Consider the following 25,731-nt stretch of genomic DNA (forward strand, 5'->3'; position numbering starts at 1 on the left):
CTTCAAGGAGTACAACCTCAAGGAGCAAGGTCGTTTAAGGTGGAACTATGAAGAATCATCAACCGTTCTTCACTAGTTCTATCAAGAACTCTAGCTCTTTGAAGAAACACTCGTACACGTAAAAAAAAATCTCCCTGATTCTCTTTCTTCCCAAGGAACACCAAGTCGGCATCGGCCCGATTGTCAGCTTTACAACATTTTAGCATCACCGGGTAGGGATCCTAGTCCTCCCATCGGGCCAATGTACAACGTTTCATCAAACCCTCAATGACACTTCTCTGATAAAAACGCTAAAAGTAGGCCAAAACATCCCCATCCACCCATTCGTATTCGAGAATCTCACAAGGGAAACTTCTGCCTATAGTCCCGAGCCTCCATCTCGACATCGGGAAGGGTCGATCTAGAAGATTTCGAGTCATTAGAGGTGCCATCATCCGAGAACATTCTCGAGTTAGACTCCGACACATCCCCTTCTCGGCTTATAGTTGGACCATCAGAACCAGACGAGGACCCACTAAACAGGAGCACCTCATTGATTAATGCCATTTCAAATCACCCTAAGAGACCCGACCGACCGATAACGTAACACCACACACATAAACGTACCTCGACGAATGCAACAACAATATATAAGAAGATTCACCTCTTTGGTACAGACAAAGGAGCGCACGTTGTCACTAACATTGACTCCTTTATATAGGCCCCAATAATCAAGGAACGAAGAGTCGCAACTCCCGCGAGCACGGTCAGATCTCCTTTCATCCAACAGCTACAAACACGAGACACTTCATTTCAGAACGGATCCCAACAACTACTAAAACACTTGCACACCTCAGCCTTAAAAACGAAGCGACACCCCTAAATGTTACACAGTACAACCCTTTGGCCCCGAATGACACATCATCCAAACGACCGGCCAACCCCTATCACCCGAGCCTTGTTCCGAACCCCTTCATCTTGCATCCTTGGGTTTAGGGGCGTAGTGTACTAGTCAGGCTGCACACCCTCCACCCCTTCTGGCCCTCGCCACAACCAAACACCCCTTAGGCCCTCGTTGTGGCCGAGCAACCCCTCGACTCCCAAAGCATCCGAACAACCCTTTCGGCCAGAAGTGAGACTGAATAGGTAAAAAATCACACCCATGGAACACCCACTACTCTTAGCAATAAGAAGGACGAAATACTTGGGAGCTAGGAAGGCCGAATACCTCGGCCAATGAACATGCCAAATGGGTACTCGGCATGACAAACAAACTGGGATAAAATAAAGCAAACATTAGGTATACTAAATGATCCACATCAGCTGTGATTAAGAAATAAAATGATGTGCACCAGCCCAATAACTCAGAAAGCCCGTCAGGCCCAAAAACGTCACTATAAATATAGTAGTGATGGGACTGATGGGACAAGTATGATTATTTAATACAATAGCCTTTATTGCTCTGTGACAAATACTCATTTGAGCGTTGAAGTGCCTTTGCTGGTACCTTCCCCACCACTTGGAGTCAGGACTCGACCAACACTTGGGATTTCGAAGACTAGTCAACAGGAAGAACAAAAGAAGTGTTTCGAATAGGAACATGATGCTTTTATAAGAATGTATATACCACATGCATGAGAATATACATAAATCATATCCACACATAGAACTCGTGCAAAATTTGCTACGTACATCTTTTGCATATGATATATTATTACAAAGCCTTGAACAGGCATGTTGTTAGTGATGGGTGGTAACTGAAAGGAATCAGATTTCCAATTGGTAAGTTGATGAGAAAGGACATGAGGCATGTCATATAGAAAGCATTGGCAATGGCGCTTCTTGTTTAAGAACATTAATAACCTGTTCTGCCTTTGGCCTTTTCTTGTGGTCTTGTAGGGTACACCACAGTCCCACAGTAAGCAAGCATATCATTTCATTCACATCAAAATCCCTATTCAATCCCTCATCAGCAGCATTCAAAATATTCCCATCCACATAGTGTTTCCATGCCCAATTCGTCAAAGGCACATGATTATTCTCCCCATCCTGATAAGTCCTCCTTCCACATGCTATCTCCAAAGCCACAACCCCAAAACCATACATGTCTGATTCCTTGCTAGCCCTGCCTTCCTTTACATATTCCGGAGCCAGGTAACCATATGTCCCCACCACCTTTGTCTTCTGAGTCCTCAATCTTGGATCCACCAACTTTGCCATCCCAAAGTCACTAAGTTTAGTATTAAAATCTGTGTCCAACAAAACATTAGATGACTTAATATCCCTATGAAGAACACACTGCTCCGCGTCTTCATGAAGATAACGAAGTGCTCTAGCCACACCTAACGCTATCTTGTATCTCACACCCCATGTCAAAGTTCTTCTAGTTCCAAAGACGTGAGTGTCAAGGCTTCCATTAGTCATGTACTCAAAAACCAGTAACAACTCCCCTTCTTCGTGGCACCACCCCATGAATTGCACAAGGTTTCTATGTATAAGACGACTTATAATCTTCACCTCGTTCGTAAATATGTTCTCCGAGTCTTCAACATTAGAAAAAATCCTTTTCACAGCAACCACGCGCCCTAAGTCACTCAGAAACCCTTTGTAAACTTCTCCAGAGCCACCTTCTCCGAGCCTTCTATCATCTGCAAACCCGTTGGTGGCTGCGACTAATTCCTTATAACCAAACCTTCTAGGCATGGCTCCTCTATCCAAGTCATCAAAACCACCCTCGGTACTTCTTTTATTGACGATGAACAAGATCAACCAAGAAACACCAAGGACCACGAGCACAAAAGAAATAGAACAAGCCACTGCAACAACTACTACTTTGACTTGAAACTTGTATTTAATCACGATGCCATCATGTTCTTTGTTCACCTCCAAACGCGTGGAGTTCAATGATGAAGTGAACTCCCATGAATGAATAATATTTTCCTCATTGGACGCACCGGTTGCACCCGAAAAACCAAAAGTCACCCACTCTGGAAGAAATTCCGCTAGGTCAATCTGGTGTGAAAGAGAATTGTTAGGCGTAAAACCAGTGGTATTTCCATCAAAGTACCACGACACAGAAAGTAGTTTTGCTGAAGCATTGTAAGTAATCAACGCATGCACCATGTTCCCTATGTTGCTCTCAATATCAAACAAGGAAGTAGCAAGGGACACCAAGGAGTTGTTGTTGATCCCCACGTGGCGCATTTGTGGATCACTTAATTCGTTTACGAAAGTGTCAAATTCGACGGCAACAATGTTTTGCGTGTCACCGTATAGGCCAAGACCACCACCACCTGAATTAGGCGGAATAGGGTATGCAAGAGGTGCCACGTAGAAGGCAAAGCCGTCACCGTAGTTGTTTTTTGCGGACACGTCGATAGTGAAGGAAAAACGAGTGGAAAAGTGAGTGACATTTCCATTAGAAGAGTTTTTGAGGCGCAGAGGTTGGGCATAGATAGCTCGTCCCACTCCGTTGTTGACGAGTGAGTTGAGAACTAGGGTTCCGTTCTCAATCTTTGTTACGCCTGTGTATCCAACGAAGCTTGCGCTTTCAGTATCGTTGAAATTAGCTATGTTGAAGGAAAGTGGTTGAACTATTGGAAGGACAAGGGTGCGCAAAAGAAGAAAAGTTTTCAAGTAGTGCAAACATATGGAGGTTGACAATGACATCATGGTTTATTACCACTCACTCTAGGCCGATTCGGTGTTGTCTCTTGTATTTGTAGGCAAGATATATGGAACCGGCTCATTTATATTCCATTGCCGTAAATAATAATAGGATAATTTTGTGAGCAAAAAACATTATAAAAGGATGAATAATATTTATGGAACCCTAACTTTGAAATGGTCATAACTCATGACTTGGAATGGTTCAAAAGAATATTTATTCCTGAAATGCTAAAACCGAGACTTTCCTCCATTTTTTTATATTTAAAACTATATATATATATATATTTTAAGGTTTTAACCCCTATTTTGGTTTTGACTCTAACAATACCTTAAACTCATTAAATAATTAGAATTGCATGCCGTGTAGTAAAATCAAGAATAGTATTAGGTTGATTACATAATTTAAACTGTGTTTTGTATTCAAAATTTATCTTACATGAAAAATGTTATTAAATTGGCTTTAATATGAGAAAATATTATTAGTTTGGGACAGTTAACTCTATAATACATTATTAATTTATTTATTTTATTCTTAATTTGGTGTGCACAATAAGAATTCTTAAGTTGGTATTTAATTATATATACACTAAATTAAGAGTGTGATACACGTGTAAAGATTAAATTAAAAATATTTTATATGTACAAGGACCTAATAAAAAATGTGCAAGAGGGCCAATAGTAACAATAATCTCTATATCAATAACAATTAAATGTATAAAGATTGATAATAAGGTGTTGTGTAGTGGCACACCTACGTATATCTCAGGTAATGCATTCAAACTTCCTCACTATAAGGATATACATGTATAACTTCCTCACTATAAGGATAATACATGTATGTGTATAGGGCTATTAGTTTTTGTCTCCTCTAAATTTATATTTTCAACTTATTATCCTTAAATTCTCAACTTTTTAATTAAATTGTGTTTTTTTTAATGTAATATTTATGTCTATATATATATATATATATATATATATATATATATATATATATTTTTTTTTTTTTTTTTTTTTTTTTTTTTTTTAAATTTTCTATACTGTTTCTACTGACTGAAGGTCTTAGGTTCACTACTGATTTGTGTATAAATACCAAATTAAAAATTTATAACACAAGTGGGATTTAAATCGAGTCATTCAGCTAGGATCGTGGCTTGAAGTTCAAGAAAGAATTGCATGCCGTACGTGTAGTATCAAGAATAATATTATTTTCTCATACGTTTTTATTTCACGTTTCTGTACTTCTTTTCCACCATCTATTCTCTTGTTTCGCGGAAAAGCGTGTATGAATAACATTACTCTTAAATCAACGGTCATGTTTGACACACCTTGCGTATTATTAAACGCTTTATGGAAAATATGTTAACAACGAAATGCTTTACAAATTACAATTTTGATTTTTCATTGTAGGTGTTTTGATCAGATATTAATTAAATTAATGGTTGTCATAACCCGAAAAATTTCATTCTTACGACTAATGGCTTGAACTACCGTTTTGAAAGATCTCATTAATAAAGGAATGCTCGAAGTCTAGACTAATTCCTAATTATTGATTTTTAAAATAGGTTCATGGAGTCGCTACTAATATTTTACTTAAAACATTGAAAAAAGAAAGGATTTTTTTGAAAATTTAATTTTGGCCTTAATAACCAAGATTGGATTCTGGGTCGATTATGTGTAAAGAAAGTATTAAGCACTCTACGACACCCTAAATCGGTACTTTATGACGAAATTAGCATACTAATGAATAATAGTTTAAATATCTAATTTCCTTTATTAATGGTTATTTACATGCATGAAATCTAAATTACACGAATTATCCTAAGATGTTTACACAGTTATTCCTTTTATTTGGAGAAATACTTATCAAAATAAGAAAGTAAAGGGAAGAGAAAAGTATTGACTGAAAAACCTCTTGACCGAACTTTATTAATTCTTCAAGTATGGAGATTGTTAGGTATTTTTTGGCTACCCTTCACACTACAGATTGCCTCCCAAATCTCAAGAAATACAATAAGAGGGAGAGAAAGAGTTTTCAAGCTATATGGGATTTTCTCAGATCATTTTTCGATCTCCTGAACAGTGCCTGACGCGGCTACTTATAAACGTCGGAACGGCCCATTCTGGATTTTAAATTTTACTCGTAACAAACTATGTCAGAGCGGCCCGTTCTGGATTGGGAACAACCCGTTATGACCTAGGGTTTCTAAGCCTTTTGTTGAGGTTGGAACAGCCTGTTCTAATTTGGGAACGGCCCGTTCCGGGCTCCTAATTCACCCTTATTGGGCTTTGGGCCTCCTGATGTCTTGTCGTGTTATTTCTATCCTTTCAAGGACTTCTTTTCTTCACGATCGATGTCCATTTCTTTGTTTATGGGTTCAGAAAAAATTAGGTGTCTATAGATGCCCTTTTTTACTTGTCCTTTGGGATAGCTAGCTGTTTTCTTTTCTAAAGACAAGTAAAGACGTAGACATTTCGTCCGAGTTTTCTCTCTATCTCTTCGTGTTGGTGCTTCCAAGTCGATTTCTTCGAATAGGTGGATTTACCTATATCCTTGCCTTTTTCAGAATAGCTAAGTGTTGGGGTTGCGTATTTTGTTGGGTAACAAGGGTGACAAACTGTACATCTGATCTTCTATCTTCGGGTAGACGCTTTATGCCATTTGCTCAATTTTGTGATAGTGTGCCCCTTATTCTTAGCTTGCTAAAGAGGGAGTATGTTCTGAGCTCAGCCTCTCCAGGCTGGACTGATATTAAGGCTTCAACCGACCTATTTCCGTTCTTGTACTAGCTAGTTTTGAGGGTCCAACAACCTTTGGTGGATGCTCCTATATTTGACTTGAGGTACTTGATGGTGCCCTCGTTGTCGCTCACTGATATGAGAGGCTCGACGACAGCTCTCAATCGAGATGAGTATTGACGTCCTTTGTAAAGGTGGACCACGGAGCCTTTGATGGATGCTCGACGACGCTCCTTGATTTGAATTGAGGTACTCGATGGTGCCCTCGTTGTCGCTCATTGATTTGAGAGGCACGACAGCGGCTCTCATCGAGATGAGTATTAACGTCATTTGATGGAAGGTGGCTTCGTTCCATGCACGCCCTTGATCTTGGTTCAACAAGGAGACTCCAAAGAAGATGGAAAGATGGTGGTGATGTTGGTGGAAGCACAAAGTGAGGATGGTTTGCTCAAGGTTGTTTCATCCAAGTGTAGGATGAAACCTATTTAGGGTTTTGCTCTCTTAGGGTGGAGATGGGAGGAGGTTAGCCAAAGGCAACCTAGAAACTAAGGGAGAGTTGGTGTTTAGGGTGGTGGTGGTCACGCTCAAAGGGGAGGAAGGTGTTTGGTGGGGTGTTGCTCCTTTTGGCTAGCTCACTTCACTAAGGTAGGTGAAGGCCAACCAAGGAAGGCCAAGCTCAACTCACTCATGGTGGTTTAGGGAGGAGGAGAAGGGAGGGGCCGTGGAGTACCTAGAGACTATGGAAGAGAAGTTGAGGCAAAAAAAATGCACACTCAAATTCAATATATCCAAAGTATGTACAAGGTGATAGGCTAGGGTATAAATAGGAGTGCTAGCATCTAGGGTTTCATTTGGTGTTGCATTGGCCGAAATTCATCAAGCCAAATGCATACTAAATGAGATGCAAATTAACCCTAGATGCTACTTGGTGGCCAAGTTTGGCATCTAAGGGTTTAGGTTGGCTACAACAAGGTGCATGATAAGTCTATGCACCTTGGCCCTCCAATTGGGCCTAAGCCTACCTAACACCAAAAATGTCCAAACAATTCCACTAAGTGTGCGTCACCCTCCTAATGGACACGCCTAGCCCATTTTGAAATTAACCTAAGCATCTAAACACCCCAAAATACAAGGGCAAAATGGGAAATACAAAGAAATAAACCCTAGGACTAAAATACCCCAAAATACAAGGGTAAAAATGGAAAACAAAATAAATCCTAAACTAATGAAGCTTAGGAGAGTATTAGTACTCTATTATCATGAGGAGAGTGTCCCTTGGTGTGTGAACACCCTCCTCCTCTTCAACCCTCCTAGCCATGGACCTAGTCATGGGGCCCACATGAGTCTTCAAGGATGGTCCTCCATCATCCCCTCCTTCTTGAGAAGCATCTGTCCTCAGATTAGAATCTTCATGTAATTCCTCAGCTCCTAAAAATGGTGTAAGATCACAAACATTAAAAGTGGAGCTTGTGCCATACTCAGAAGGAAGATCTAATGTGTATGCATTATCATTTATTTTATGAAGGACTTGGAATGGTCCATCTCCCCTAGGGTTGAGTTTGGACATTCTTTGAGTAGGGAATCGATCCTTCCTCAAATGAAGCCAAACCCAATCGCCAACCTCAAAAGTAACTTTCTTTCTACCCTTGTTGTATTTGGCATATTTTTCAGTTTGCTTTTCAATTTGCCCTTTGATCTTTTCATGGTATTTCTTAATGAATTCTGCCCTAGATACTCCTTCTTTGTGAAACAATGAAGGGGTATTAGGGAGAGGCAAGAGATCAAGAGGGGTGATGGGGTTAAAACCATATACAACTGCAAAGGGAGAAAGATTAGTAGTCTTATGGACTACCCTATTGTAAGCAAATTCAAGGTGGGGAAGACAATCATCCCAAGTTTTCTTATTGCCTTTGAGGAGGACCCTCAACAAAGTGGATAGGGATCTATTCACTACTTCAGTTTGGCCATCAGTTTGGGGATGACAAGTAGTGGAATAGAGAAGCTTAGTTCCTAGTTTTTCCCATAATACTTTCCAAAAATGGCTAAGGAACTTAGTATCCCTATCAGACACAATTGTTTTGGGTAACCCATGCAATCGGACCACTTCCCTAAAGAATAACTTAGCAATATAGCTAGCATCATCCACTTTGTGGCATGGTATAAAATGAGCCATTTTGCTAAAACGGTCCACTACCACAAAGATAGAATCAAATCCCCTTTGAGTCCTTGGTAGCCCAAGCACAAAATCCATGCTAATATCTACCCAAGGGGAGCTAGCTATAGGAAGAGGAGTATAGAGTCCATGAGGCATTACTTTGGACTTTGCTTTCAAACAAGTGATGCACTTGGAGCAATGCCTTTGGACATCTATTCTCATGTGTGGCCAGTAGAATTTAGCTTTTAAGAAGCTTAAGGTTTTATCAACCCCAAAATGGCCCATGAGTCCCCCTTCATGGCTTTCTTTGACCAAAAGCTTCCTAATGGATCCTTGGGGTATACAAAGTTTTCCCATTCTAAAAAGATACCCCTCAAGAAGGTAGAATCCATCAAAAGGCTTTTGTAGACACTTGGCATAAGTGGCTTGGAAATCTCCATCAAGCTCATACAATTCCTTTACATCATCAAAGCCAAGGATATGAGTTCCTAGGGTAGAAAGCAATGTGTGCCTTCTTGAAAGAGCATCAGCTACCACATTGCTCTTTCCCTTCTTATATTTGATGATGTAGGGGAATTGTTCAAGGTATTCCACCCACTTTGCATGTCTCTTGTTCAACTTCCCTTGCCCTCTAAGATACTTGAGTGACTCATGATCAGTGTGAATGACAAATTCCTTAGTCACTAAGTAGTGCTCCCAAACTTGGAGAGCTCTTATGAGGGCATAGAGTTCTTTGTCATAGGTGGGATAGTTCAAGGTAGCCCCATGGAGTTTTTCACTAAAGTAGGCTATAGGGTGACCACTTTGAAGTAACACAGCACCTATGCCAAGCCCAGATGCATCACATTCTAGCTCAAAGGTTTGTTCAAAATTAGGTAGAGCTAGAATGGGTGCATTGGTGAGTTGCTCTTTAAGGGTTTTAAAAGCTTTTTCTTGAGCTTCACCCCAAAGGAAAGGTACATCCTTCTTAACAAGCTCATTAAGAGGGGATGCAAGTGTGGAGAAGTCTTTTACAAATCTTCTATAAAAGCTAGCCAAGCCATGAAAGCTTCTAATTTCTCCAACACTCTTTGGGGTGGGCCATTCTTGAATAGCCTTTATTTTCTCAGAGTCAACTTGGACTCCTTCTTTGCCAACAATGAATCCTAAAAACTTCACTTGTTCTTGACAAAATGTACATTTTTCAAGGTTGGCATAAAGGTGGTTGACTCTAAGAATTATTAAGACTTGCCTTAGATGTTCAAGATGTTCATCTAAGGTCTTACTATAGATAAGTATGTCATCAAAGTAGACGACAACAAACTTACCTATACAATCCCTAAGAACATGATTCATTAAACGCATGAATGTACTAGGGGCATTAGTGAGGCCAAAAGGCATCACTAACCATTCATATAAACCAAACTTGGTCTTAAAAGCGGTTTTCCACTCATCACCTTCTTTAATTCGAATTTGGTGATAACCACTTTTAAGGTCAATTTTGGAAAATACAATTGCCCCATGCAATTCGTCTAACATATCATCTAGCCTAGGGATTGGGTGCCTATATTTTATTGTAATGTTATTGATGGCTCTACAATCAGTGCACATCCTCCATTTGCCATCTTTCTTAGGCACCAAAAGAACGGGGACGGCACAAGGGCTAAGGCTCTTTTGAACCCATCCCTTCTTCAACAAGTCATCAACTTGAGATTCTATCTCTTTGGTCTCTTGGGGATTAGTCCTATAGGCAGGCCTATTAGGAAGACTAGCCCCCGGAATAAGGTCTATTTGATGTTCTATCCCTCTTAAAGGTGGAAGTCCACTTGGAACTTCTTGAGGAAATAGATCATCAAATTCTTTTAGAAGTTGTTGAACCTTAGGAGGTAGAGACTCAAGTTCATGACTAGTGGCAGCAAGTGTCTCTTTGAAGTAGAGAAGGTATAAGGGTTGTTCACATAGAAGGGTTTGTTTAATGTCACTTTTAAGGGAAAAATGACTTCTATGTACAACTTCCTTAGAGGGGACACTAGCCTCTAAGCTTGATACCTTCTCTTTTCTTTCTTCATTCTTTTGTTTTTGCTTTTGTTTTCTTTTTGTTTTTTCTTCTTCTTCTTTTTTGGCTTTCATTTTGACTTGGTCCTCATTCACTTGTGAAGGTGATAGAGGACACAAGACAATTTTCTTTCCTATATGATGGAAACTTATCTTATTGGTGAGGCCATCATGGATGGTTTTCTTGTCAAATTGCCAAGGCCTCCCAAGTAAAATATGACTAGCATCCAATGGCACTATATCACATAGAATTTCATCCTTATACTTGCCAATGGAGATAGGTATATTTACTTGTTGGTTAACTACAATCCCTCCTTCCTCATTGATCCATTGCAATTTGTAAGGTTTAGGATGAGGGAGAGTAGTTAAGGCTAACTTGTTAACTAATCTAGTACTACAACAGTTACAACTAGATCCACTATCCACAATGAGAGAACAAGTGTTGTCAAAAACTTTACATCTTGTGTGAAACAAGTTTTCTCTTTGGGATTGGTCTAAGTCACTAGATTGGTTACCAAGGAGCCTTCTTACCATTAATAAGTCTCCTTCACATGGGTAAGTTTCTTCCGCGGATGCTAAGACTTCTTCTTCATCACTTGAAGATGAGGAAGTAGCTTCATCAAGGCTACTATAGTGATCTTGACCTCTTAAAATCATGGTTTTCTTGGTGGGACATTGTGAAGCAATGTGCCCACGGCCAAGACACTTGAAGCACTTGATATCACTTGTTTTAGTGTCTTTGGAAGGTGCCCTTTTAGAAGTTTCTTTTTCTTTTTCTTTGGGAAAAGGTTTGGAAGAAGGACCCTCCTTCTTAAAATTCTTGGAATAAGATGGAGTGGAGTCTTTTCGAAAAGATTTTCTTTTTAGTTGATGCTCCACTCTTGAACAAAGTTGAACTAATTCATTCAAATCCCTATAAGGCAAAAGTTCAACTTTGTCCCTTATTTCAAGGTTTAAACCACTTTGAAATCTAGAAATTGTGGTCCTTTCTTCTTCCCTTATCCCAGCTCTCATCATGAGTAGCTCCATAGATTGCCTATATTCTTCCACACTTGATGACCCTTGTTTCAATCTTTGGAGCTTATCCATAAGCTCACGGTCATAGTATGGAGGAATATGCCTCCTTCGCAAGGCACTACGAAGCTCATTCCAATATTGAATTGGAGGCTCATGGTTTATTCTTCTTTCCTTTTCTAGGGAAGTCCACCAATACATGGCATGCCCTTGGAAGCTAAGGGTAGCCAAAGAAACTTTTCTCTCTTCTTTCACTCCATGGCAAGAGAATAATTGTTCTACTTTCATTTCCCAATCAAGATAACTTTCAACATTATCTTTGCCATGAAATAGAGGAAGAGTGATGTTAGTTTCTTTGGTGGAAGACTCCCTATGCCTATGGTGCCTAGGTGGTCTTTGATAATAACCATCATTGTGATGACTACTATAAAAGACATCACTTGGAGGGGAGGTATGGTGCCCCTCCTCTTCGTGAATAGTTGAAGGGACAGAAACCCCTTTGCCCTTTGAAGACTTAGGAGAAGTGCCTCTTGGTTTAGAACCACTAGCCTCTCCTCCCACAACTAACCTAGTTAGCAACCTTCTTATTTCTTCATTATTTCTTTCTTGCTCTTTTTCTTTTCTTCTAATTTCTTCCTTTCTTTTTATATTTTCTTCCTCTTTTCTTCTTAGGTAATCTTTCAATTGCCTAAGCTCATCCCTAACACTAGACCTAGAACTATGCGAATTATGACCATGTACACTAGAATGCTCACTCATCTTTGATCAAAAGGTTTTCACAAAATTTTCACAAAGAGTTAAAAAGGTTTTCACAAAGATTGAGTGATAAAAAGGTTTTCACAAAAAGTTTTAAAGGTGCAAGATAAGTAGAAAAGGCCTAAGTATACAAATTGAACCTTCAAGGGGAGGTGGACTACAAAGAATCACTTAATAACCAAGCCCTTTTCAAGTAAAAATCACTAAGCCTTTTTACCTTTCTTACAAAAAAAACAATTTTGACACTACCAAGTGTGTGTGTGCACGCACCCCTAGTAGGCAACAAAAAAGTTAAGCCTTCTAAACATTTTGGAAGCAAAAGTAAAAAAAACCTAGACAATTATACTAGTAAAGCTATAAAGCATGCAATGGAAAGCAATTTAAAACATACACTAGTCGGGGTCCTAGTGAAGGTTTTCAAATCACCTTCTCTACACGCTCTAAAACCCAAGTTGAAGAGGTTTAAAATGGTCAAAATTACAAACCAAATGGAAGAGATGAATGGCCTAAAACAAAGGGGCCGAAAGCAAGTAAAACAATGTAAACAAGAAAATAAGTCTTCAAACTCCTCCTCTTGTGGTTCCTTCACAATGAGCAAACGTGTTAGCACCTCTCCAAAGTGTTTACTCTCCTTTTGGTTTAGTGAAAACCCTTCCAAAGGCTAGGTTGGGTTTTGGTTCACTCCTCCACTCAATCCACCAAAGGATTGCTACTTTGCTAGATAGGTGCTTCACCTTCAATTAATGAAAACCAACCAAGAGCAAGAGTTCCAAAAAAAAATAAAAACTGAAAAGGATAAATTATGAAAGGCTAAACTCAGATAGAATAAGTTGAGACAAAACAAAAGAGGCCAAAAGAAAGACAAGCAAAAAATTAAGACTCAATCAATAAAAGATAGCACTCAAAAGAATAAACCTAGAATGGCACTAGAATGGGTTTGTGTTTAAGTTTCACTTGCTTAAGTCTTTTAGTGTTTTCGGTCCAGCCAAGGTATAAGTCCCAAAAAAATATGTCCAAATTGTCAAATGTCCAACTCCAAATGCAAAGGTAATGGTCCAAGTCCACAAGTCTAGCAACAAGTCCTTTTTGTCCAATAAATTTTTTTTTTGTCCAAGATTTTTGTTCTTGTTCTTTTTGGTCACGGCAATTGGCTTTTTAATTGTCCTTGGGTCCAATTTTTTTTTTTTAAATTTTCAGCCCAATTTGTTGCTTAGGTTTTGCACTTGTGGTGGCACAAAAATTAGGTCAAATTCTTAGGAGAAGGAGACAAAGACAAGTGGCGTTTTCTTAGAGGTTTATAGGGAATATTTTTGAGTGGAAATGGTTTTGTACTATTAGGTCAAGTTGTTTAGCACAAAATGTCCAGCACACCTCTTAGATTCTTTTAGGGTTCTTGGCAAACAAGAAATCAACTTAAACAAGTGAAAATGCAAGGGTAAGGTGGGCGGTTTTTAGCATGTGCAAGAAGTTCACACATGGAAAATCATGGCAACATATAGAACATGCTAGAAGCTAATAGCATGCATGAATGACCTAGATAGTATTCTATATGGCACGCCCACTTAAGATGTATGCATCATGGTATTTTTCATGTTTTCATGCAAGGTGTTTGGGCACATACAAGGATATAATGGAAGACAAAATATAGGAGGTAAAAATGACAAAACTATAGGTAGATTCCAAAAACAAAATGCATGAACATGTGATACTCAACCTATCATGGAATATGACAACCCTAAAAAAAACAAGGAAACCTAAAGCATCAAGGAAGGTTCAAGGAAGCAAAATATGAACCAAAAACACAAAGAAAATATTCGGTCACAAGGAGAAGGAGAAGAAATGACCGAATCAAAAGAGAGAACCAAGAAGACTCAAAGAAAGACAAAGAAAGAAAACGTTTACCCTTGAAGAACCATGGCTCTAGATACCACTTGATGGAAGGTGGCTTCGTTCCATGCACGCCCTTGATCTTGGTTCAACAAGGAGACTCCAAAGAAGATGGAAAGATGGTGGTGATGTTGGCGGAAGCACAAAGTGAGGATGGTTTGCTCAAGGTTGTTTCATCCAAGTGTAGGATGAAACCTATTTAGGGTTTTGCTCTCTTAGGGTGGAGATGGGAGGAGGTTAGCCAAAGGCAACCTAGAAACTAAGGGAGAGTTGGTGTTTAGGGTGGTGGTGGTCACGCTCAAAGGGGAGGAAGGTGTTTGGTGGGGTGTTGCTCCTTTTGGCTAGCTCACTTCACTAAGGTAGGTGAAGGCCAACCAAGGAAGGCCAAGCTCAACTCACTCATGGTGGTTTAGGGAGGAGGAGAAGGGAGGGGCCGTGGAGTACCTAGAGACTATGGAAGAGAAGTTGAGGCAAAAAAAATGCACACTCAAATTCAATATATCCAAAGTATGTACAAGGTGATAGGCTAGGGTATAAATAGGAGTGCTAGCATCTAGGGTTTCATTTGGTGTTGCATTGGCCGAAATTCATCAAGCCAAATGCATACTAAATGAGATGCAAATTAACCCTAGATGCTACTTGGTGGCCAAGTTTGGCATCTAAGGGTTTAGGTTGGCTACAACAAGGTGCATGATAAGTCTATGCACCTTGGCCCTCCAATTGGGCCTAAGCCTACCTAACACCAAAAATGTCCAAACAATTCCACTAAGTGTGCGTCACCCTCCTAATGGACACGCCTAGCCCATTTTGAAATTAACCTAAGCATCTAAACACCCCAAAATACAAGGGCAAAATGGGAAATACAAAGAAATAAACCCTAGGACTAAAATACCCCAAAATACAAGGGTAAAAATGGAAAACAAAATAAATCCTAAACTAATGAAGCTTAGGAGAGTATTAGTACTCTATTATCATGAGGAGAGTGTCCCTTGGTGTGTGAACACCCTCCTCCTCTTCAACCCTCCTAGCCATGGACCTAGTCATGGGGCCCACATGAGTCTTCAAGGATGGTCCTCCATCATCATTTGTAAAGGTAGACCTCTGAGCCTTTGGTGGATGCTCGACGACGCTCCTTGATTTGACTTAAGGTACTCGACGGTGCGCTCGTTGTCGCTCACTGATTTAAAAGGCATAACGGTGGCTCTTAATCGAGATGAGTATTGACGTCCTTTGTAAAAGTGGAACTCGGAACCTTTCGTGGATACTTGACGATGCTCCTTGATTTAACTTGAGGTACTCGATGGTGCCTTCGTTGTCGCTCACTATTTGAGAGGCACAACGGGGGTTCTTATTAGAGATGAGTATTGATGTCCTTTGTAAAGGTGGACCTCAGAACCTTTGGTGGATGCTCAATGGCGCTCTTTGATTTGACTTGAGGTACTCGACAATGCCCTCATTGTTGCTCACTGATTTGAGAGGCACGAAGATGACTCTCAATCGAGATGAGTATTGATGTCCTTTGTAAAGGTGGACCTCGGAACCTTTGGGTGGGTACTTGACGGTGATCCTTCTTTAATTTAAGGTACTTGACGGTGCCCTCGTTGTTGACTTGTGATGGAAACTGCCCTAAGAAGGATGGGCAGGAGATGCTTGATGTGCCCCTGTGTTAGTGGGTAGAGAAGTAGATGGATGACAAGGATTCTAGTGTTGCCCCTGCCATGTGAGTATTGTGATGTCTCTCCAAGCGTCTTCCTTGGAGATGTATGTGGCTGGCAAGAATCTGGTGTTGTTCTTGACAAAGTGAGAATTATGATGCCTCTCTAGGCGTCTTCCTTGGAGATGTATATGGTTGGTAGGAATTTGGTGTTGTTCTTGCCAAAGTGAGTATTGTGATGCCTCTCCAAGCGTGTGATTGCTGCTTGAACCAGATTGTTTGTAGATGATTTGTTAGAAGTGCTCCTGTGTTGGTGATGGTCAAAAGATGCTTAGTATGCACTTGTGTTGGATATCTTTCTTTGGTCTCAACTGGTTCTTCTTAGGGATAGAGTGATGTCTTTGTTTTGGAAGGAGTTACAATGATTCTGCCCCTTATTTGGATCTCTGATATCCAGTAGCCTAGATGACTGTTCGTCTTTTGGATGGCTTGGTTGGGGTATTTTGGTTTTATTTTCTTAGCTTCAACTTTTCAACATGTTTGAAACTTGCCTTTTTATGAATATATTTTTTTTATTGATGAAAATATTCATTTTCTCTGGTGATGGTGCTTTTTTATTTAATGAATATTATTTTGAAACCTCTCCTGGCTTTGGTCTTGTAATCCATTCATGTAAGCTTGCTTATTCCTCTTTGGCGAGTTTTGTTTTGTCTTGTTGTTGATGTGTCCTTTTTTTCTTGGTGGCTATATGAAACCACTTGTATGGAGTGCCCTTATTGAGTTAGGCTTCTAACACCTTCTTGTTAATACATGGCCTTGCTTGATGGTCAAGCTTTCTGGCGCTTGCAGGTGTTTTGGCTCAAGAGTTCCCCATGATACTAACAAACAAAACAGGGATGCAAAATGCAAAGAGAGTGCAAAGCAAGAATGGATTAGATGCTATTTTTTATGGTGAATTTATACCCTTTTCGTGCATCCTCATGCCATATGCATGTTATGCAATGATGTTTCTATGCTAATGCTTAAAATGCAAATTTATTTATTACTTTCAAGAAATTAATCTATGTGTATTAATCAATGGTGTGGATTGTTAGCCTTTAGTCGTGTCAAAGTTATCACAGGTGTTGCTTCTTGAACCTAAGGTTTGTGTAGTTTTGACCCTTCTGCCTGTACTGAATATGATTTGTTAGCCCCCCAGATCAAGTGTTCCCATACCCTATTCTAGGAAACCTCCAACCTTTCTTTGTGAGTATTCACTGTGCATGTTCCGTGTATCTCTCAATACTATCTTAATGCCATGTAGGTCAAGAGAAGAGAAAGAAAGGGATATTTTTGACTTTCCAAAAGGTTCATTTTAGGAAGATTGTTTTAAGAAGAACGGCTGGCCAAGGTTGGCTGGTGTTTAGGCTGATGTACAAGCATATTCAAAGTGAGGAAATCATTTTCTACGTTAGCTCATTATTTCCTTCAAAGTTAAGCGATGACTTAGGATTGCATATTTGATTAAATGATCTTCTCGAGCCGCCTTTCGATTTTCAACTTGGGATGTTGCTTTGTCCTAACTTTTGCCTAGGTTACTTGAGATGTGTTTCCTAGCGAACATTTTCTTTTCGATCCTCACTTTTGCCTAGGTTGCCCTTTTTGTTTGTGGGTCTCCTAGCGGACCTTGCCCTAATTTTTGCGCAGCTCCCTTAGTGGGTTTCCTGTTGGGCTTTTGTCTTTACAGCGTTTGTGATCACCTTTCGTTCTTTCATTAAAAGGGGTTGCCCCTTACACTGATTTTGTTTGGGATTTTATCCTCAAGTCATGCCGAATTTGTCTGATGTTATTTGTCCTTATCGTGCATTAAGCTATTGTTTCCAATGACATTCCTATTTGAAATGTACTTGTTTATTTAAGGTTTGTTAACAAGGCTTAGAGTAGATTGAAGGGAGAAGAGAGTAGAAAAAAGTATGGCATCAAAATAAATTTTTTGATTTACATATGCCCATTTAATGTAGCTCGAGGGTCCGAGCATGCCCCAAGTTCGTGATTCGTACATAGAGAAAAAGGAGTGTGCCCCTTAGAGAGGTCGATACACTTGAGCTTTTATTCTGATGTTTGTATGCCAACACTTTGGAAACTCTTCATGCAAAGGGAGATATCTCAGCTCCTCTTCCTTTTAAGATATGACTAGCTCATATCCTGAACCCTATCGCTTTGAGTTGTCTCGGAATATGGTAGTTTAGTCATTCCTTACACATCTCTACCATTCCTTTGTCCTAGATGGTAGTATCTATGCTACTAAGCTTCCATTACTCGAGTTCCTATTAATGTGAGCTATCCTAAGGTTTCCTCCATCGTATCCATGTAAAAGATGACAAGCGACTTGTTGATAAGTAGTTCTTCCTTAGTTAGAATCTACTATCAGCTTGCCATCTGTCATGAACTTGACTCTTTGGTGGAACGAGGAAGGTACAACTTGCGTTTGATGCATCTATGGCCTTTCTTAGGAGGCGCCTGTAGGTGGGAGCAATAATAGAGCTTTGGCATAGAACTTTCATGGAGTTTTGCATTTTGAAAAGGATACCTGAGCTGCCTTTTGGTTTTCAACTCGGGAAGCTATCCCTAAATTTTTCATAAGACGTATCCTATTGGGATTTTAGCCTTTCTTCTACCAAGGACCCTTGTCTTGGCGGGCTCTTTTTTTTATCCTAATTTTTGCCTAGAACGCCCTTTGCGGGTTTTCGTCCTAGCGAGTTTTTAACAAGCAATGTCTTTGAACATGATGTTTCTTCTCCATTCTGAAATTATCTTGATAAGAAAGTTCTATTCACTCCACATTACATGTTCAAGAAATTCATCTTCCTCCTCGTGTTCTTCTTTTTTCCTCTTTGAAATTTTCTTTCCTTTTTTTGGAGGCATTAGCTTTACCATTTGCTAAGAGTATAGTCTTGGCCACTCCTAATCATTCCTCCGACCCCGGTGATGTTGGATGGGTCTTTTGCTGATGTCACTTTGGATTCTGTAGGCCCACGACACGGTTTTATCACGTTGAAAAAGATTCGACATCTTGATAGTTAATTGTTTCGACGTTCTTTCCCTTTTACCCACTTAGATTGTAACTGGTTTAATCATTAAGCTACCCCGCTCTAGAGTGCGGGCTTGATTACCAGTGACTTACTTTTCGTGATTAACACACATATGTCAATTTCCCTTTTTATTTTAATTTATTTACAAGGAAGAATATGTTTTAAATGAATGCAGTGCAGAATGAGAGAAAGTTAAGAATTGATAAATATCATTTCCATTGACTGTTGTTTGTGCAAAACACACCTTATTAGTGCCTAAGTTTGCACTATTTTCTTTGTTTGAAACTTCAGTCTTGGTGGGCTCCTGGTTTTCCCCCCACTTTTGTTTAGAACATGTTTTGTTCTAATGGGCTTTTGTAAACAGTGTATACTAGACTTTCAAGAAGGCATGTCTTAACAGATATGAAGCAAAAGCCTAATCATAATATTTTTTTTTTCAAAATTGAGTTTGGGTCTTTCTTTCGAGTGCGGATACTGTCATATTTTAAAGCATTCGCTTTTCTTAACTTTCTGTGCATGCTACTTCCTAATCTTTCCAAATCTAGTAAAATAAAAAAAAATGCATGGTGATCAATGGGCTAACCTAGAATGCATGTCATGATTTTTTGCCTATACTTTATCATGTTTTCATTGTTTAAAGGGAAGTGATACATGGTAAAGATAGGGATTTTTATTTCATCATTTATTTAAAAAAATAAATAAAAGACTACCTATATGATGTTAATGGAATGATGATTTAAGAATGTACAAAAGCGTATAAATTTCTTTATTTTATCTTTATTTCTTTATTATCTTTTGTTTGTTTTAAAATTACAATCCACTCTTACTGAAACAAATAATATAGACAAATGCACACACACATGCTCAATCAACGTACACCCACGAACAATTACGTTCAAATCCATGATCTAGGGTCTCTTTCAAAGAAAGTGCTTTGTATAGGAAGGTTCTGATTTTCCTCACTAGTCTTTAAAGGCTCCCAAGGTGCCACCATATTATAGGGACCCAGTAACTTTTCGCCGTCACCTGACAAACTCTAAGGTCTATCGCAGTATTTTGGGCTAAAGTAACTGATTATCACCTTGAGTGTGATTTTTGACAAAGGCTTGCAAGCCCTAAGGCCGTTCTTGGCCAATTTTTACGTCAAACACTCCCTATGTTTACGCTCTCATGCCCTCGAGTTTAGAGGAAACTATTGTGTGCAAGGATTTGTGTACAGTTGTTATTTCAAACATGTGCAAAATTTAAACAAACAAACAAATATTAAAGCCACTATAAAATAGATAAGCATATATTTACAAAAGAGATAAAAGATAAAGAAAAAGATAAAAATAAAGATAAAAAATGATAAAGATAATGATAAAAAGATAAAGATAGAGATAAAAATAAAAGATAAAGATAATAAATAAAGATAAAAGGTAGATAAAAGACAAAAGGTAGATAAAAGATAAAAGAACAAGATAAAGATGAATATTTACAAACATGATGAAATGGGAAAAAATATTTGAACTATTCTTATTTTGTTAATTTCATCATTTATTTGGGTCTGACCCTCTTTAAGCTTCCCTAGTGGAGTCACCACCTGTCGTAACCCAAAAAATTTCAATCTTACGACTAATGGCTTGGACTACCGTTTTGAAAGATCTCATTAATCAAGGAATGCCCAAAGTCAAGACTAATTCCTAATTAATGGTTTTTAAAATAGGTTCATGGAGTCGCTACCAATATTTTACTTAAAATATTGGAAAAAGAAAGGATTTTTGAAAATCCAATTTTGGCCTTAATAACCAAGATTGGATTCGGGGTCGATTATGTGTAGGGAAGGTATTAAGCACCCTACGACGCCCTAAATCGATACCCTATGACAAAATTAGCATAATAATGAATGATAGTTTAAATATCTAATCCCCTTTATTAATGGTTATTTACATGCATGAAATTTAAATTACAAGAATTATCCGAAGATGTCTACATGATTATTCCTTTTATTTTGAGCAATACTTATCAAAAAGAGGAAGTAAAGGGAAGAGAAAGGTATTGACTGAAATACCTCTTGACCGAACTTTATTAATTCTTCAAGTATGGAGACTCTTAGGTGCTTTTTGGCTACCTTTCACACTACAGACTGCCTCACAAATCTAAAGAAATACAATAAGAGGGAGAGAAAGAATTTTCAAGCTATATGGGATTTTCTTAGATCATTTTTTGGTCCCATAAACAGTGCCTAACGCGGCTACTTATAAATATCATAACTGACCAGAACGTCTCGTTCTAGGTCATTCTGTTACGAATAAAATTTGAATCTGGAACGGCCCGTTCCGGAATCGGAATGACTTGTTCTGGATTTAAATTTTACTCGTAACAAACTATGTCAGAACGGTCCATTTTGGATTGGGAACGACTCATTCTGACCTAGGGTTTCTAGGCCTTTTGAGAAGATTGGAACGGCCCGTTCTGGTTTGGAAACGGCCCGTTCCGGACTCTTAATTCACCCTTATTGGGCTTTGGACCTCTTGATGTCTTGTCGTGTCATGTCGTTTCTAGCCTTTCGAGGACTCGATTTCTTCATACTCGATGTCCATTTCTTTGTTTATGGGTCCATACGAAATTAGGTGTCACTAACCTATTATTTAAAGATTAATTTTTATAGTAAAAAAGATATTTGATCTTTAATTTAAAAGATGACCTATGCTATTCCCACTTATCTATACATAATACTTTCTAAAAAAACATTTTATCTTTATCTCTTTGTCACATTACCTCGTTTTATGAAATACTTCTGTCTTTTATTTCTATTTTTACGTCGAAGAAGGTTATTAAAAAATGATTGAAAAATATGATCATCTTTAAAGATTGGCAAGTAAATCCAATAATTCTTCAAATTTTCCCATTGTTTTGTCTCTTAAATTTATGTATTACTATTAGTTTTTGAGCATTTTTAATAAATTATTTTTTAAGTATGTAAAAGGACATTATATTCATCTTTATGCCCGTAAGATTGATTAAATCCAGTGAAACAAAAGGATTAATTTTACAAATATTTTATATTTTTAAAGACTAAATTAGTAGCTTTATTCTTCATAAACATTTTATAATTTTAAGAAATTTATTTGATACCTTTAATAAAAAGGAATTTATTATCTAGTGATCATCGATAAATAAAATCTAATGTAAAATTGGATATTATTTAATTTCAAATAATTATTAAATGGATGTTGTACCTGCTTAAGGATACACTCGTAGTCTTCTTGGTAAGAAGGGCCGAACGGATACTTCAAACGGATTCTTCAGAGGGGGGAGGTACCTGCAAAAGGCACTCCAACGCTCAAGTCAGGATAAGCACGATATTCTAGGATAATTAATGAACAGTGACATACCTTGTTATGTGTGACCTATTTATAACATCTGACATGGGCCTAAGCGTGATGGGCCTTCTCAGATATTTACCAAATTAGGTAATACGGTACTAATTGGTTGTTAGGCTTTAATCATGTACTTACCTTTCTTAATTGTGATTACCGTTATGACTTGTTTAACCCTTCGGCAAGAGGCCGAGCCGACTATTCAATACTAGTCGGAACGGCAAATGACCGAACCGTCTAGTCCGTATACGGCAGCTTGTATACTTCCGGTATGATCTATGTCGGAACGGTACTTGACCGAGCCGACTCGATGAGTGATGATGGTCCATATTGGCATTAACCAGACTGATGTTGGTTCTCGGCCTCATGCCGAGCCGACGTTGATGGTGATGCTTGTACGTGGCTTACTATGCATGAGTGTCTGACGAAATGGCACGTGTTGGCCCACGTGACCGATACGGTCTCTCCGGTACACAAGCCCCCTAGCCTTTGAGGAGCGAAGCGACGCGAAAGGTTAATGAAATAAAAACAGGATTTTTCAGTTGGTGTCTTGAAGAAGAAGCTAAGGGTTACAACTGATGGTGGGATATGAAGGGTTGTAACCGTTGGGCATTTGATGGCGTACGCGAGAAGTTATGGTGGGAAGCGAAGGGATATAACCGTTGGTCATTAATGACGCATGCGAAGAGTTGCGCGCCCTAGACCGTTGGATCTAAATGATCCAACGGTAGGCACGAGGGGGTGTCTCTTCAGTTGCCTATTAAGAACGCCTATAAATAGATGTGTAGGAGGAAGGGTTTCCACATGCAAACTTACTAGCTGCTCCGAGCCGAAGATATTTGAGAGCGTTTTGAGTACTCAACAGCAATTGGTCAAGTTCAATCATCAAGTACGTACTGGCTAACCTGGACATTGTTCATGTTGACTCCTCTGGGGACGAAGAGGAATCTAGGTTAAGGACGACGCCGAACCAGGAGGTAGCGTCGGCTTCAGCTTCGAATGGGGGCGATTCCGCAGAGTCGGCTTCGGGGTCCGATCGGTCGTAAAGCGGGAATGATTCGGCATCGGCTGTGGGTTCTGAAGATCAGCCGAGTCGGGGTGGGGAATCGTCAAGAATTTTTCCTCCCATATCGACTCCCGGGTATTCGTGGGTACATGGTGAAGTTGGTAGTGTATACTCTCGGTATACGAGCAAGAAGTCTCTTGTGGACTTCGTATCAGCCATAAAGTTTTTAAACTTTCCCGAAGTTGAAGAACCTTCTGCTGTCTTTTTCCAACCGTGCCGAGGTGACGGGGCTTCGAATCCAGACTTCGTTTATTTGAATCAAGGATCGTCCAAATACCCATTCTTTTACGTGTATGATTATATGTTCCGGGATCTGAAGATATCCCTCCCTTTTGACGATTATTTCATGAGTATACTTCGGCTTCTTAATGTGGCGCCGACCCAACTTCACCCGAACACCTGGGCCGCTATGCAAGGGTTTAGGCATTTGTGTCTAGCCCTCGGTCTCCAACCCACTCCACATCTATTCCTGCACTTCTATACGTCTCGGCCGACGAAAAAGGCTAAGTGGCTGTCGTTGATTCGTCACAATGATTGCTTGCTGCAACCTTTTACCACCTCGTACAAAAAATTTAAAGTGGGATTTATGAAGGTGATGATTCGGCCAGAACCAGGAAAAAAGTATTTCTTTGATGCCGAAGGGAATCCCCTATTTCCCTTGTATTGGACCCGAAAGCCGCGCAAGTACGACACGGTTTCCAAATCACGCATGTCCCCGGAGGAGAGAATGAGTCTAAGTTTTTTAGACAAACTACCTCGGCCTCTACCATGTCGTCCTCTGATCCGGTTGTTTGAATCGGCCGATGTAGTCGAGGAACTAATTGGTATAGTACCTTTCTTATTTAATTAAATTTGTGTGTTATCATTGATTGTGACTAATAATGTGCAGGTATAATGGCTGCCCATGGAGATGACGATCTAGACATCCGTAACCTGATCCGGAATCAATTGGCGGCGACTACTGGAAACAAGACTTCAGCCCCGATGGGTGGGAATCAAGCTACCGTCCAAGCTGGTGGGGTAGGGTCGTCGGCTCGGAAAAAGAAACCCACTCGGCCCCAACCTGAAAAAAGAAGGCCGGATGCAAGGGCCGAGGAAGAAAGTCGCCGGGCCAAACAACGCCGAGTGGCTAGCCCCCCTGTTCCAGAAGGTCTATCTTCGAAAAGTTTTTTGGCCGGGAACGTCAACGCTCAGGATTTCCTGAGTCAAGACTTAACTTCTGAAGCCGGCCAAGGGATGCTGAGTCGCAGGAGATCGGCTCAAAAATGGAGCTTCTTCTGCGAGTTCCAAGTGCGGGCCGTGGCAATGGCCCAAAGCATAGTTATGCAGCCGAACGGCGAGGCTGATGGGCTGCGCCGGCAGCTTGCTGAGCAGGAGAAGTCTCTTCAAGAGACGCTGGCGGCTTTAACAGACGCTCAAACATCCAACAGCAAGTACCAGGCTGAAATGGATCGCAGAGGGCGGGTTGCCGACGACTTGGCCTTGAAGGTTCAGCGTCTCGAACTTGCTTTGAAGACCGAGACCGACAAGGTTACTGCTCTAGGGAAGGGGTTGGATGATGAGAAGACCGCTTTCGAGGCCTATAAGGAGAAAGCGCGTGCCAAGGTCCTTAGCCAGCATCAGGCCGGCTTTGCCCAAGCGGCTCGGCAAGCCTGTCATTTCGGCGACTTTCCGCCAGACTTCCATCTTGACATGACGAAAGATTTCTTTCAAGGGAAGCTGGTGGACCTCACTTCTATTCCTCCTGATCAACAAGCCGACGAGGAAGCTCCGACTCGGGCGAACGAGCCAAATGAGGATGTTACAATTCAGGAGGAAGAAGCGCCTGAGGCTGGTCCGATTCCTGGCGAGGCGGAGGTAGTTTCTTAGGTTTTTGCGTTGTAATTTCGGGCCAATAGTGCCCGTTTTTTTTTGTTGCTAGGCCGATAGTGCCTTTTAATAAATTCGATTTTTCTCTTCGTATACTGCTTTGAATTCTTTTCGCAATGTTTTTCTCATTGGCCGAGAGTCATCTCGGGTTAGAAGATCTAAAACTAAAGCCGCATCCTTGGCCGAGAGGCATCTCGGGAGGGAAGACGTAGGATTAAAAGTCACATCCTTGGCCGAGAGACATCTCGGGAGGGAAGACTTGTAGGATTGAAAGTCACATCCTTAGCCGAGAGACATCTCGGGAGGGAAGACTTGTAGGATTGAAAGTCACATCCTTAGCCGAGAGACATCTCGGGAGGGAAGACTTGTAGGATTGAAAGTAACATCCTTGGCCGAGAGACGTCTCGAGAGGGAAGACTTGTAGGATTGAAAGTCACATCCTTGGCCGAGAGACATCTCGGGAGGGAAGACTTGGAGGA

At 40.0% G+C, this 25,731-nt stretch overlaps 1 protein-coding gene across 1 annotated transcript; it reads right to left on the bottom strand.

Moving 5' to 3' along the window:
- Positions 1-1,331: 1,331 nt before the first annotated feature.
- On the bottom strand, positions 1,332-3,738 carry LOC109813268 (L-type lectin-domain containing receptor kinase IX.1). Its single transcript, XM_020377437.2, has one exon. The coding sequence runs from the start codon at positions 3,649-3,651 to the stop codon at positions 1,792-1,794; it is 1,860 nt and encodes a 619-aa protein (XP_020233026.2). The 5' UTR covers positions 3,652-3,738; the 3' UTR covers positions 1,332-1,791.
- Between the last annotated feature and the right edge of the window lie 21,993 nt (positions 3,739-25,731).

This window comes from Cajanus cajan, chromosome 9, assembly GCF_000230855.2.
Source record: "Cajanus cajan strain Asha chromosome 9, NIPB_CcT2T_4, whole genome shotgun sequence".
Taxonomy (NCBI): domain Eukaryota; kingdom Viridiplantae; phylum Streptophyta; class Magnoliopsida; order Fabales; family Fabaceae; genus Cajanus; species Cajanus cajan.